This window comes from Chiroxiphia lanceolata, chromosome Z (genome assembly GCF_009829145.1).
Source record: "Chiroxiphia lanceolata isolate bChiLan1 chromosome Z, bChiLan1.pri, whole genome shotgun sequence".
Lineage (NCBI taxonomy): Eukaryota > Metazoa > Chordata > Aves > Passeriformes > Pipridae > Chiroxiphia > Chiroxiphia lanceolata.
In genome coordinates, this window is record NC_045671.1 from 72,527,059 (window position 1) to 72,543,358 (window position 16,300).

Consider the following 16,300-nt stretch of genomic DNA (forward strand, 5'->3'; position numbering starts at 1 on the left):
AATGCAACAAGTTAACTTGGCTGAAGTAATGCCTGATGCCTGGTAATAGGTCACAGTGGATACTTTTGCTGTATAATTTATTCCACATTCAGGCAACATATTTTAAAACTTTTGGAAGCACTTTTATTATTCTTATGTTTGAAATATATTTGCCATGAGCTGGTCTCAGAACAGCAGGCAGTGCCTACATATCACTGGCAAAAAAATTCACTAAGGGCCTTAGCATTCATTGGAAAAGAACACAAATATTTTTATATGGTTAGATGGCAAAAATCAGAAATTGTCTGTGGTATGCCCAGATGCAATTTTAAGAACAGCTGTAAGATGCTCAAAACTCACAACTCTGCTGAACACTTTCTAGAGCTATTATTTTTCATTTTAAATTCAGTTTCTCGGGCCTTTGACATACTATGAAGTGCACATCACTTTTTGCAAATATTCCCTCTCACTCTTCAGGGAAGATTTTTTTTTCCTCCATTACAAGAAAATGACATAATTGTGTTATTAAATGATAAAATTATTCACACACATTAAATTTCAGACCCTCTTTGTTGAGATTTCTCACAAGGAGGCAAATGTTACTCAACAAACAAGGGAGACAGCTGTGGGTGAGATCAGTAAGCCAATGACTGCAGAAGAGACATGGCAATCAATAAAATGAGGGTGAAGTGGAAACCCTTCAACCCCAGGCGTGAAAAAAAGTGCCTGCAGAAAAACCACTTCTGTTGTTTTGAGGTATCAGAACTCCTGTGTTGGAAGGGACCCTAAAGATCATCTCATTCCAATCCCAAATTTAGCTTATTAGGGACAAGATTTAAAATCCAGGGGTAAAGAAAACTAAGCAGAACTATAAATAAATATAAATAAGTCCCACGAAAAAAAAAAATATTTCTTCATTACTGACAAACGTGTTCTGTTTAAAAATCATAATATTTTCTGATTATCTTCTTAAGATGAATAAGGAAGACACACAAGACATTTCATAAACAGTTATTTATTAAAGCAAACAATTTAATTTTCTTAATAAAATGCGATAATCACCTAAAAAACATGTCATCAACAAAACAGGTCTTTCTGCATTTATTTTTGCTGTACTGACTTTGCAAAAGAAGTGTTTGCATAGATTGTACAGTTTTCCATTATTACCATCTAAACCAGCCTATTCTTTTGAAGTTCTTCAGTATTATCAGGAATGCTTTGGTTCATATTGAATACAGTAGACAGATAGAACAAAACAAATAAAACAATAATTGCATTTTATGACTTATTGGAGTAGCTGATCTTGAAGTCAAACCCAAAATTTGTTTACAAGCAAAGACAAATAAGCCTTACCCTTCTTATTCTGAACAAGGCAACAGCCTTTTCAGAGCTCTACCAAGTTTTCCATGATGCCTTTTCTTGTTTCCATTTGCCATTTTTAGCTAGAAAAATTCTGAAAGACATCTGCACTCTCAAGCCAGTTCCGAAAACAGGATCGCCCTTTGTCTCTGATCTGTTTTCTTCCCTTGTCAGTAATGACTTCTCCAGTCTGTTTCACAATCACCAGTTTAGGAATTGCTGTTATGTTGTATTTCTTCTTCAGATCACTGAGGAGGGGAAAAAAAAAAAAACCAACAAATTAAAAATAAAGCACACCATTGGGAGTATTTTAAGAAAAGTCCTAATCTCTTATGAAGGCTGCTCCACTCAGGAACCATGGGAGAGCAGAAGTGGTGAGTTTGGGACAGAGCAGCATCCTTTCTGTGACTGCTCTTCCCTGCTGCCTGCAGTTTCCACAGGAGCAGAGCCTTCCAGAGACTTAAAGCCACGTGGAAACCAGGCTATTAATGCAGGAAACAAAAATAACATTTGTGAGGACACGAAACCTGTGAAGGGAAACAAGAACACTTCCTGACACCAGCACACAAAAAATAACAAGGCATGACTAGTAATTAAACAAGACAGAGAAGGAAGCCTGATATTTGTGCACTATCAGCCACGTGACAAAGTAAAACAGAACTCACTGCTTATATAGATGAGCTGGAAGATATCAGTAAGATGCAAACTAAAGAAACTAAAAACTAAAGTGGAAAACGGGAGAGAGAATCAGAGAACACCGCATAGGAAGCCACCTCAGTTGAGCATGATACAGGCCAGGGAAATGGCAAGATGAAAAACACCCCAAGGAAAAGAGTTTAACACCAGTTTGTTTGTTACAGGACAAAATAAAGAAGAGGCAAAGAGCAAGGCACAAGGATCTATCTTCATAGAATGATTGTATCTCCTGTGCAAGGAATTCACCTTGCTTAAAAGGCTGACATTTCAGTGCAAATGAGAAGGTAAAATTCAGGACAAAAATTTTTGAAACTGAAGCTTAGCCACTAGGACTGAATAACTTTTTGGCATGAATTTTGTTAAACCACAGCTGCAGCAGTTACAAGACTGTAGGTGAGCTCCGAGTTCATTAAACTTCTCAATGGACTTCAGACAAAAGCAGAGTTAGTTCCTGAGAGTGCAGATCAATTAGAGGAGTTAGTTTCAAGCATTTCCAGGAACTCCAGACCCAGCTCATGGCCCCAGCTCCAACTCAGAAAGAAAAGCAGATAATGAGTGTCTGAAGCTTCCTTTCACGTTTATAAGGACACTGCAAAACCAAATCCTTTCCAAACACACGGCAACAGCAAACCCACTACTTTCACTAACACTGAATGTCCAAAGAAGAAAAGCAAACCTTTATTGAATACAAATCATCAGTCAGAGAAACAGGTTGATGGTCAAAGAGTCAGAACCATACCAGAGTGGTTTCCTCACCCTTTTCAAAGTAAGCTGAAAGACAGAAAAACTATTACCCACCTCCTTGGCACATCTACTCTTTGTAGTAGCTGTTCACACAAGAGAGCCATGAATGAAAAAACATTGATTCTAATAAAACCCTAATGCTTGTGGGGAATCTCGGCTGGGCTGGGACCCCTGGTATGGAACAAGAAACTGGCTGAGAATGGAGGCCCTGGTCCTGACAATGTACTGATGCATCCTGAGAGAGCAGAGGAGCACAGCAGGAGAGAGTTGTCCCGTGGGAACAGGGAACACTGTCTCATGAGAACAAGGACTTGTTTTGAACAGAGTGACTGAGAAAAATATAAACATCAAAGGAAAACAGGGACAGGTGCACAGAAATGTTGTGAGAAAGGAGGACTGAGAAAGTCCAGAGAAAGTCCAGCTAAAATCCACCTATAGCTGTGAGAATTGTAGTTTGTGTATGTAAGCTGACCTATCTGTGTGATATACGTGTACCAAAAGAGCTGTATTTAAGAGGCTGTAAAGTGCAGCTCGTGGCTGCTGCTGCTTCATTTTTCTTTCCAATAAACTTTCTTGCTGAATATTACATGTTGTAGTCCATCCCAACAATGACAAATGTTCATTTTAGAAGTTAAAGAAAACACCTTCCAGCACATAGGCCTCACAAGCAACATCCCACAATTTTAGTGGCAGGAATGCAAGCTACAGTGACAGACACCTAACAGGAAAAGTGAGGAACATAACATCTACATCTGAGGCATAAGGGGTGTGCAGTCTAAATTGTTTCCAGCAAAAAAGGTAATCAGTTTTGAGGAAGAAGTCATGTTTCAGAAGGGGTGTAAGAAATAGATTAGGTGAACTACAAGAGATCAGCTGAAAGTAAAAACCTTGCCAAAACAAATATGACCTGTTGTGTGGAAAATCATGTTCCTGCATTGTCTTATATCAATCAAAGTGAACAGAAATTAAGCGCCTTTAGAAGAACCAGAGGACAGACACAAACAATAACAGAATAGCCAAACTCCAAAATATGAACCTCTCTTTCAAAACAAAATGTAAATACTAAAAGAAAATGTAGTGCCTGAGCGCCATCACCACAAGCAAGAACATTTGCTGGGTGAGGCTCAAAACTCAAAGAACTTTGAGTAGAAAAAAAAAAAATATAGACATTGTTAAAAAACACGTGGTACTGATATAAAGACATTCTCCATGATTTCCTGGGGGCAAAAAAAAAAAAGAAGACAAAATACAGAAAATAACACTTAAGTGAAATACTGGCCCAGACAAGGCATTCCTGAAACATGACTTCCCTTCTGTATTTTTGCTTAAGAGAAGAAAAATCAACGGGTGAAGGAGTCTGCTCTGCCATTACATTGGCTGTACAATAATGCAGGAAATACTACAGAAGCAGCAATAATAAGTTATAGAAATGGGTTTGCTTTCTCAGTGTGAATTCTGAAATAAAAGCAATCAACCAAGAATCTCCATAGAACCTTTCCCAAACCTGCTAAAATGGGAGGAAAAACACTGACAACATTCCAAAGCAAGTTCATGTAGAAGCCATGTAAAATCCCATCACCTCATACCGCTTGAATGACAAACAAGGTGGGTGGGGTGGAAGATACTTTCTATTGGTTCAGTGGACAATAAATTAGCTTGGGATGCCCAACACAATTGTAGCAGAGACAGAAGAGTAGGAAGCTGAAGGTGATTTGCTATGGAGACTGGAAACTTAGACTTTGCTTTCCTGAGGGAATGCATAGATGGATGATCCACTCCAGCACAGCATCTTGTTTACACAGCCTCTTGGCTGAAGGCTTCTTGCATCAAATCAGACCAAAGAATGCACAGACTTTGCTTACATTTGCAACCTGCAAGAGAATGGGCCTGAAGGTGGCTCAGGAACAGTTCTGCAAGCAATGCTTCTTAACCACTGTGTACTTGTGCTTACAAAAATGACTTTTTAAAACCTGTTAAGATCACCCTCTCCTACAGGGATCTAAAATCCCATGACTCACCTGTGCAAGTGACACATGTGCCATGGGACTAACTGCAAAGACAACCTATGAAATCATTAAGCATAAACGGAAATATCACGAGCTACAAAGGCAAACTCAACTCTTAGAGTAAAATACAGTGATGTAAATGATGACATTCTTACTCAGTTGTCTCAGTGTCCCTAGTTAAGAGTAAAGGTATACTGCCTTACTGACTAGAAAAATTTTAAGATCCAAACAGACAAAGCAGAAGGAAAGCTATTAAAAAAATAGCTATGGAAGACTGAATGAGTAACCTTTGGACAGCCACAGGGAATATTTCAGTCAAATCTTTTGTCAGAACGTGGCCGTGAAGGTTTGGACACGAAAGGGCAACGTTCATTTCACAGAGTCACAGAATATGCTGAGTTGAAAGGGACCCACAAGGATCAACAAGCCCAGCTCCTAGCCCCACACCTGACACTGAGATTGAGACAAACTGAAGTCATAGCAATTGTTAGGTCTTTTGATCCTTGTGAGAAGGTTGGATGAAAATTTCGGAGAGTGCGGATTTTATATTTCTAGATAATACTGACATTGGCTGTCACAGGGCTAATTTTCTTCACAGCAGCTTGCAGGGTGCTATGTTTTAGATCTCTTACCAAAACAGCATTGTTTTAGCTATTGCTGAGCAGTGCTTACACAGCACCAGGGCCTTTTCTGTTTCTCATGCTGCCATGTCAGCGAGTAGACTGGGAATGCACGAGGAGCTGGGAGGAAACACATCTGGGACAGCTGATCCCAACCGGTCAAAGAATATTCCATAACATATAACTCTATGATTCCTGAAGAAAGGAGGGGGAAGGAACCAGCATTCAGAGTCAGAGCATTTATCTTCCTAAGAAGCCACTACATATCAAGGCCCTGTTGTGCTGGAAATTGCTAAATGTCAGTCGTCAGGAAGTAGAGAATGAATTTGGTATCTTACTTTGCCTGTGTGTTCACCTCTGCTTTATCTATTAAACTGTCTTTATTTCAACCCACAAGTTTCACCCTCCAGTTTCTCTCCTCCACCCCACAGGGGCAGGGAGATACCCAGCAACAGCGTGGGGCCTGGCTGCCTAACCAGGCTGATCCATGGCATAAGTGAGCACTTTCATGTAAAGGTTTAAGTGTCTCAAGAGGGTTTTTGGGATGTAAACAACATGGGGCAAATTTAATGCAATCTTGGGAACTTACATATTGCACTTATGTGTAATGTGACGTCTGACAACATTTGAATTTTAACAGCTTTCACTTGGAAGTGATGGCCACCTTGCTAATCTGCTTCTAGCAGTACACCCTCTAATGCACAGCTGTAAGTATTTTCTTTTACTTCTGAAATTTCTACATGAAGTGAATGAAGTGAAATTTCTGCACTGTTAAAGGTTGGACGCATAAGCACGCACGTCACATGGTTGGGATTCAATTTTAAAGTGTTTGTTGAGATTCTGAGAGAGAAGTCCAAAAACACTAAGAACTGCTAAGACACTTTACATTATTCTTCTGCCTCTGTTTTTGGCAACTAACCCCCTTCCAATATTCCTGCAGGTGTCAATGCACCCTCATACCTAAAGCTTCCTAACATAAAATATGCGTACAACCTTTTTATTTTCCTTTTATGGGAATTATGTGATTCTAAGTCTCACTGAGGTGCACAGGTCATGGTCTCAGGAAATACCTGCTGTCTGTCTGGAAGCCTACAAGACCTCCTGCACGTGCTAGGCACCCTCACAGGGAAGGGTGCCTTTGACAACAGGGTTCAGTACAAACACAGCAGCGTGTCTGACAATTAAAATGTCAGCCCCATTTACTAGCACTTCTTGTTGACATGTTCTGTCCTACACCTGCTTTTCCTCTCTGCTATTCCCTTTCTCCTCCTAGTGCCCACTACCTCCTTCTAGACTGTCTTCACACTCTCCTTCAGGGATCAAAATCCTGTGCCTCAGGCAACAAAAAATTTACACTAACCCGAAGAAAAAGCATCAGAACAGTATTTCCTATTAGTCATGACACAGACCACGTGAAGTAGTAAAGGTGCAGTCCCATCCCAGGGAAATAGTCAGGACTGACAGCATGGAAGAGTCTTGAAATCCTGCTCTGAATTCAGCATTTTGCTTCTCTGAAGGTAGTCTTAACACTGCAGTGTTATTATGAGTAGAAATGCTGGCTATTTCTTAACAAGACAAAATTCATCACCAGGAAACTCCTCACTTCTGTCTGAAATGTATTTTAGATGGCAGACTTAAAATTGGCTCTACTGTGTCTAGAAGAGACATCAGTCTCTGCTGCAGTTATGTATCTTAAACACTGGAATAACTAGTTAAGATATCCTAACCTCACTGAGGATACTGAAATGCTTTTTTTACACAGTCCATAAAATAACCAATTCAAATTATTTTCAATGGAACTTTAAAAATTATTGATTAATACGTTAATAAATATTATTAATAAAATAATTATATTAGTCAATTTTAAAATTATATTCTTAGTTAGAACTAATACCTAGCCAGAATTATAGTTTGGTTTAATGAATACACACTCATCTGCTCTAAGTCTACAATGATTTACCAGTATCCTTGACACCAAATTAGCAGTTAATCCAACCTAAGCACCCTGAACACCTCCACAAAGACCTTTATTGGTACGTGCAAGAAACACAACTTTAAAAACATTGCCTTTTCGTATCCCTCCGCACTTTGTTCTTCAGTAAACCACTATGATCTCACAGTTATCTGTCGGGACAAGCCATGTTTCTCTGCAGGATTCTAAAGGACATTGTGGGCTGCCACAGAAAACCAATTAATCAATCTCTGTACCTCCATTCCACGTGACTTGAGCAAGAGCAGTCAGAAATAAACCTCTAATCCACAGAGGCTGAAGCTGTAAGCGCATTCTCACGGGCTACGCTGAACAGCTTGCTGGCTGCGGGGACTTCAAGTGCTACATTTCCATCAGGAAACTTGCCTGTGTTCTGTTATGATTAGTTGATATCAAAGTCAATTACTGCCTAGGAAGACTTTAGAGTATTATGGAAAATAACATTACCATTTCAATCTAGTTTAAAGTCAGTGGAAACTGTTATTAAAAGGTGTAACATCAACTGGCAACTGGCATCCAGGAACGAGGTTGCCAAAGTGCACTGACAAAACAAGATTAGTAAACCCTCTCCCCATTTAGTTTTAGCTGGGGTGTTACACAGCTCTATCCCAGGTAGCACACGGGGGTGGATCTAGAGTTAAATGAAAGCTAGAAGTTACTAGAAGCACTACGATAGAGTTCTTTATTAGAAGAGTAAATTTGGCTGGGAGTTTCATTAACCAATCTATATTTAAAATTCACATTAATTCATGAAGATAAAATTCACATTATATTATAAAGATATATCCCTGATTTTGATGTCATCTGCAACAATGTTTTCCACCACCTACTTATTTTGGAGGGGGCAGAACACAGAATCCCTTAGCCAGGATTTACATTTATTTTAATTCTCCAGTTACACGCATTTCAGTGGCGTTAAACACCTCACCTCTGCCCCCGTAATCCCAATCTGTACTTCCCGGTGGGAGCTAAATCGGATTTCTCAAAGTCATTCAAATGAGTCTCTACCCTTGACCTGGGTCATCAAAACAGTTCCTGGTATTATGCTTCACCCCCGTTACTTACACACAGTCACGTCCTTTTCTTTTGCAGTTTTCATGAGCAAGCTACTTACAGGAACGTCCCTTTAGAAATCTATCAGCACAGGAATTTTACATCCAAGTCACCATGTGCAACGTGCCACCGCTAAACTCCAGCTGATACCGTACCTGTCTGCAATACTTCAGTTTGCTCTGCTCTCGTCCGAGTTGTTCAGCTACGAGTTTTGCTGCTTCTTCATTTGCCTTTTTCCCAGAGCATTAATCTAAACAACGCAGAACGACCTTAGTAACAACTTCTGCCGCGCTGAAAACCAGCCACCTGATCCTCATTTGGCACTGGTTTCTTTCTAACTCACTATTCATGTCGTCTCGTTAATACATGGGGGCTTTGCTTAACTCTTCCCCGAAGATGTTTTAGATCCTAAACTGAGCACGCAAAACCGCGCTCTTTACAGAAGGGACGGGCTAAAGCCAAGTTACTTCCCTGCAGAGAGCAGAGGCTGTCACGGTGTGTGCCAGCCGGCGGCACGGCTCCCGGGAGCGCAGGGACAGCCCGGGACAGCCCGGCACGGCCGGGAGACCCTGGGCTCCGGGGACACGGGCGGCAGGGCAGGCGTGGGTCGGCGGGGCAGAGCTGGAGGTCTCTGTGTCAGAGACTGCCCTGTTGGATGCCGTGCCCACCCCCCGCCCTCTCCCGGCCCTCGGGGCAGGGCTGCCGGCACGGATGCTGGCGGAGGGCACCGGCCCGCCCCGCCGGTACTCACTGCTTGTAGGGGTCGTGGAAGGGCAGGGCCAGCCAGTCGCCGTGCATGGCATGCATGTAGCCCACCATCTCCTCTGCGCTGTGGTCGGAGGAGATGAAGACGACCTCGAAGGGGGCGGGGGGCTCAGTCTCCTCCAGCAGCTCCGTGTAGAAGTCGCAGAGCACGGGGGTGAAGTCGCGGCACGGCGAGCACCACCCGGCCGAGAAGTACAAGCCCACGACCTTGTTCTGCAGGGCCTCCTCGGGGTCCACGCTGCGGCCGTCCCTGCTGACCAGGAGCCTCCCGCTGAACACATCCACCATCCTGTCCCTGCCCGGACCCGCCGGGGATGCGGACCGAGCGCTGCCCGGGGGCGGCCCCGCACCGGGACCGACCCTCCTCCCGCGGCCCGCCCAGGACAGCGGCTCAGCGGACACTGTCCCCAGCCGAGCCACACTCCCACCCCATCACCCCACAGCCGCCGGCGCTGCCTTTTTATACCCACCCGGCAGCCAAGGAGGCGCGGCCCCGCCCCGGCCCCTGCCCCTCGCTCCTGCAAGGGCCAAATCGGCTTTCTGAGGACACACGGACAGCTCAAGCCATGCTGAAGACGTCGAACTTTAGATAAGTTTGAGCAGTAATCGCCTGCCCATCAGCGTCGGGCCCCTTCAGCTCACCGTGGTCTCCACGGCCTCTCCCCTGAATATCTCGCCACAAGGCTTGGCCAGCTTTGGCACCAAACTTCTTTATTGCCGCTGTCCAGCACTGAATTTTTTCATATCATGGAAAATCATCTGAATTCTTGCTATAAAAGGGGGCTGTCTGTTCTCTGTCCAAGCAGATGACAGGAATTTTCGATTTATTCCAGTGCATTTATCGTGTGCTTGGGTTGAATAATGCTTTTTTCCTCCAGCTCATACTGAGTTAGAAATTAATAAAAATGACATTGTATTACAAATATGCAATCTCTTTTTTGCCTAAAGCAACCTACAAAAAGGGAATTAAAGATAATTTGGCCACAGAGGTATTAAATTGTAGTTTAATTAAAGGATCAGGGTAGGGCGATAACCCCACCTGGTACATTGTCTCCTTTTCATTACACAATACCCAATTAGAAGAGAATCTATCTTTTAAAAAATTATCAGAACCTCCCAGAACCAATTCTAGTGTTCATAATGGATACTCGAAGTGTCTAATGGAGCTAGCAAAAGAATAGTTCACACTAAAACTGCGTGTACAGTGAACCTTATTGCTTCAGTTCATAATATCTGACAAAATATACTTTCACTGGTTGAAGGAGAAATTGGCAGGAATATCAACAGTGAACCTATGGTAGCCTGAACTTGCATGGAAACTTTTTTCTGCTTTTTGGTCATTCTACGGGTTTCAAAGGCTTTGACTCCATCCTTTCACAAGCAGTCTCACAGAGGCAGACTATGGCAAATCAAAGACTCAGATGAGCCTGATTTCTCATTTGTGCTGTTTTAAGAAGTGTAACACTCACAGCACCTCTTTCTTCTACTTCTGACGTCAGGTTGAAGTCTGAAGGGGGGAACAGCACAAAACAGCACTCAAAAGTTGGAGAAAGGATTGATGGGAGATGTGAAAGACGGGAGGATTATGTTATTTCAAATACCATTCCTGTAATGGAAGGAGATACTTTGGTTTGAAAACAACATAGCCCAATAGTCCATGAAAATGGAGAAAGGCTGCATTTGAATAAAAACCACTTTTCAAACACCTGAGCAATTCTTCTTGTTTTTCCACTAGAACATCAGAATTGCAATTTACACATGAACATAAATAAAAAGGCCTAATTTGTAATGATTAATTTGCATATAAAATATCTCTTAGAAAATAATGATGAATGAACTATTTTCTTTTAAACATTCTTTTTAAACATTTCTTTTAAACTATTTTCTTTTGCACAAGAAGAAAACGGTCTTTTAATTAGCAATATCTGCATGATAAAAGGAAAAACGGGTAAGAGAAGGGCAGATGAAGGCATCTCCCAACTCGAACTGACCCTACAACCAGGTGATTAGTTTTGATGAATGCTACCAAAAAACCCACAACATTGCTATGTTACTTCTGGGGTTCTGCTTTGGGCTTTCTCTCACATTTTCAAGTATTTAAAATGATACCTTGTTTCTCTCAATCGGGACAGAAAGTGACAGCAGATAAACAAAAATCTTGGGTCAAGTGGATAGAAGAAAAACACGTTCCAAAAGAAGACCTTGAAAAGAAAGGTGTGTGTGTGCAGGAGGTGACGTGTGCTCAGTTTATTCCTGTACAAAATCAAACTGGAATTTTTGACTTCAAGTATTGCTATTCTTACATACCAGTGGATTGAGGACTTAAATATGTAGCAGTCATTGATACAACTAGGTAAAACAGCTGGATTTTTAAATTCACTTTCATAATACATAACAGTATGCTTTACAGCAGAGAGTTGTTATAATTGGAGTTATCGACGAGAAAACAGGTAAAGTTACTTTCCACAGCATACACAGTGGGAAAAGAGCAAAAGCAAGCTTCTTTGTATCAATCAAACATTTTAACCAACGGGATGTGGAAAAAAGCCAGTACACAAAGAATTACTGAGCCAAAAAAATTTAAATTTTACCATGCACAACCTGCCAACTAAAGCAGTTATTAGATACTGAAAGCATTCCTCAGAGCTGACATATCTGGAACACTTTTACCTCAGCTGGGTTCATGAGACCCAAACACATGGGTCATTATTACACAGTCAGCAGTGGTACAGATATTTAGTGAAGGTTCATCCCCAGCTCTTCTTACATCTACTTCCCCTACATAACCTCCAAACACAAAAGAAATAATGCTGTCATTTTTTCAAGTAGGAAAATTTAACCAAATAAGCAGCACATGTGTTTTTTTAAAGTTACAATTATATTAATGTTATTCAAACTGTCAGGTACCTAATGACATGCTGCAGCAGACACCAAAGGCAAGCTGTAAGGTAAGTAATCTTACTTTTCCTTAATAAGAGGGATACTGGGACGAAGTTTGTCATTCTTACGTGATGTGATTCTTGTGGGTGTCCTGTGCAGGGCCAGCAGTTGGAATTAGATGGTGCTCATGGGTCTTTTCCAAATCAATATGTCCTATGATTCTATAATTCTATGACAACAATTTTTAAACAAACATTTGGAACATATCCCTGGGTCCCAGTTTAACATGAGTTACTGGTGTAAATTAACAATAGCACATACAGCAAGGATGAAAGAATGCCTTTACAAATACTTCTATATTAGCTGGATTTGAGAGTTTGCAAGGAATATTTTTCCTTTTAATTAGGAAATACTGAAACCTAATAATATGTCAAAAGTCTGTTACAGGAAGTGCAGCAACTAAGGGGACATTCTTTTCATTTTCTCTATTTCAAAATTAGCAGTGCTGAACATTGGGAAAATAGTAAAGGTATGTGAATTTCTCCTTGAAGTATGAAAAGCCTGATTCAACCATCCTTTGCATCTAACTTTATCCTGATCAGAGAATATAAAATTGCCAAATAGTGCCAGATAGTCTAAATACCAGTGCTGTAGTATTTCTGACTCCCAAGCAGGTACAACAGGGAAGCAAAGCAGAGTCATCTAATACAGCAGCAGCTGCATGGCAACAGGGAACAGCATTTGTACCTGCAGAAGTGGAAGAACACTGTAGTAAAATTCTGCTCTAGTTTCATTTGAGTTCAGACTGTTTTATTCAAGTAGCCTCTCTTCCAGCTAGATTGACTGAATGATTTAATCAAACCAGTGACTTCAGGAGAACATTAGTTTTCATGGAGAGGTTTATATTTTAAAGAACAAAAGGATTATATTATTTTTATTTACAGAAAGGGAAAGGACACTAGTAAAAGGCTTGCCATGTATAATGGCATCATTTCAACCTAATAATACATTTTCAAGCTTCATCTTTAAGAAATAACATGAAATGACCTATTGTTTTGTTAGATTATTATGTTCATTACATACTCAGAATGTGACACCAATACAACCAGAGCATACTTTGAGTATTCAGCTTTGTTTTTGTGTTGCCCCCATTCCCGTTTCACCCTCTTCATTAGCAAAAAAAGGAACAGGTCCTGGGGAAGCCAATGTAAGTTTGTATGAAGGGAATGTTATTTTAAGGCTGGGATTGCCATATGTATTGCTCATGCTTTATCTAACCACTATAAAATCCCAAAGACCTTCCCTTTGCACAGACGTTCTCAGAATACATAATATTTCCTAGCCTATAGTATCATGTGCTCTAGTTTTAAAACCATTAGAAGCAGAGAAATAATTGGGAGAGCAATGTCACCAGAAGATTATCACAGGTTAAAAACTCCACTACAAAAACCCAAAACCAAAACCTAAGAATATAACACCTTTTCTCTTGGTTGAAGATCAGTTAAGAAAACAGTGACTGTATTTTAGAGTTCTGAAATGACATTTAATGTGGGAGGCTGAAAGATGTCAAAGAATCAGGTGTTACCTGCTAGCCTGTGCCTCATTAACTTTGATTTTCATATAATCACATAATTTTCATGGGCATCCCTGCCCAAGGCAGGGGGATGGAACTAGATGGTCTTTAAGGTCTCTTCCAGCCTGAGCCATTTTATGAGATTTTGATTTTCAATTCTATAGAAAATCATCTTATCCAAGGGGAAAAAAAATAATCATACACATGGCTGTTGAGTAGAATGAATCCTTATGCTAGTGTGGTGAGTTAACCTTGCATGACTGCCAGAAGACACCCTCAGTCCCCTGCCTCAATAGAACAGGGAGAGAAAAACTGTGCTGAGAAAGTTCATCAGTTGAGACAAAAACAGGGACATTGTTTACCGAGTATCATCACAGGCAAGACTGACTTGACCTAGGGAAAATTAATTTACTACCAATTACAAATAGGGAAGGATGGTAATAAAGAAAGACCAACCCAAATATAGCTTCCTCCCTCTTCTTCCCAGGCTCAATTTCACTATTGAATTTTCTACCTCCTCCTTCCCAGCTGGTGCAGGGAGCTGGAAAACCGGGGTTGTGATCAGTTCATAATACTTCATCTCTGCTGCTCCTTCATGGAATCAGAATTGTTGGCGTTGGAAGGGACCTCTAGAGATCAAACAGTCCACTCCCCCTGCCAAGGCAGGGTCACCTCGAGCAGGTGACACAGGAGCTCATCCAGGCAGGTTTTGAATGTCTCCAGAGAGGGAGATTCCATGACCTCCCAGGGCAACCTGTTCCAGTGCTCTGCCAGCCTCAATGTACATAAGTTCTTCTTCATGAGCTGGAAATTCTTGTGTTTCAGTTGAAGGCTGTCGCTCCTCGTTCCTCCTCATGCTTTTTCACTTTTCCTCCCTGCTCCAATGTGGGTCCATTCCATGGGCTGCAGTCCTTCAGGAACAGACTGCACCAGTGTGGATTCCCACTGGGCTGCAGTTCCTGCCAGAAAAACTGCTCCAGTGTGGGCTCCTTTCCACAGGGCCACAGGTCCTGCCAGGATCCTGCTCCAGGGTGGACTTCCCACAGACTGCAGCTTCCTTCAGGGCATGTTCAGCTGTCGCAGCATGGGGTCCTGCAGTGACTACACTTGGGTGTTTGCTCTACTGTTGTCCTCTCGAGGTGGCAGGACAGCCTGCCTCACCATGGGCTTCACCATGAGCTGCAGGGGAACCTGTGCTCTGATGCCTGCAGTGCCTTCTGCCCCTCCTTCTGCACTGACCTTGGTGTCTGCAGGGCTGTTGCTCTCACATAATGTCACGTTTCTCTCACAGCTGTTTTGCAGCATTTTGTACCCCTTCTCTATTATTCTTTCCAGAGGTGCCATTAGCTTGGCTGATGGGCTCAGCCGTGTCCTGCAGTGGGACTGTTGGGGTTGGCTGTGTCCCCATCTATTTTCTCACAGAGGTCACCCCTACAACCTTTCTGCTGCCAGCACTTGGCATTTATACTACTACAATTTACACCTATTTTAAGTTCTTGCATTCCAATAATAACTTCAACTCAAAACTTGTGCTATGGTTGAAACAATTCAGAAGAGGAATCACTTTAGCTCAATCATCTTCTCCAAGAGATTGTTAAGGTTGCTAACTCTGAGAAATGGCTGCTCCAGGGAGGGCTGTGGGGCTAAACCACAGGAACAGACCACTGCAAATGGGACATGGAGAAGAGGCAGGAAGTCGGGTTTGGGATGCAAGGACCTGGAAGCTCTACATGTTGTCTCCATAAACAGACAGCTAAGTTTTAAAGAAGCCTCAAAGCATAAGTCTTTGGTGTTCGCAGTAAGACCGCATTTCATTCCACATCTCCAGTTGGCTGGGGCACAAATTCTTTCTGAATTTGGATCTTGAAAACAAGTAACAGACCTGGAGTGAGACAGGACACCCCCAATACCAGAGCACCAAGACAGAGCCCTCCTTACCTGTTGTGAATCACATTGCAAAGACAGCACTACACAGTGGGATAACCTTAACCTGGCCCAGTGCATAAGAGATTACTGCTTCAGAACTATTTATATCCTTTACAGCTCTGGTAGAAAGGCTAGTAAACAGCAGGTTCAGTCGCTGCCATACCGTGCAGGAGCCTGTTGTCTCACTGCCATCCTCGAAGGCAGGACAGGTTTCAGTCCCAGGTGACTTCACTCCATGGCACCATTTTCTCTGGTGGTTACTCTGCACCTTTACTCTGCCAGGTAGCCATTCAAGATTGGTGACTAATCCCAGTGAGAAAACCCAAACAAACATTGAAATGGCATTAGTTATTTCTAAAATGCTTGCAGCGATAGTTTACCAAAAAGCAAAGATCTACAGAATTCAAATTTGTCTTAACGGCACAGTGCATATTTTCTTTGTTATTAATTGACTCAAAAAGACATACTCATCAGCATCACTTATCTTTGTACTCCAGAACCTATGCTGAGTGCAAAAAATGTTTATATTCCATGAAGGAGAATCTCAAAACAAAGCATGAAGTGCATCACTGGCTTTTTGTGGTGAGGTTTTCAGCACTCTTCAGGTATTTCCTTCCTGAATACATGATCGTATTCCTTAAAAATCTGATGCAATTCAGATCTTCCTTTTCGAACTTTCAGATTATCTGGAGGAGTATGATTACATAGT

General features: G+C 41.8%; 1 protein-coding gene across 1 annotated transcript; it reads right to left on the reverse strand.

The window, feature by feature from the left end:
- Positions 1 to 981: 981 nt before the first annotated feature.
- On the reverse strand, positions 982 to 9,640 carry NXNL2 (nucleoredoxin like 2). Its single transcript, XM_032675739.1, has 2 exons — positions 9,199 to 9,640; positions 982 to 1,586 (listed from the first exon to the last, which is right to left on the reverse strand). Exons 1-2 carry the CDS (start codon positions 9,498 to 9,500, stop codon positions 1,418 to 1,420), a joined length of 471 nt encoding a protein of 156 aa, XP_032531630.1. The 5' UTR covers positions 9,501 to 9,640; the 3' UTR covers positions 982 to 1,417.
- Positions 9,641 to 16,300: the final 6,660 nt, after the last annotated feature.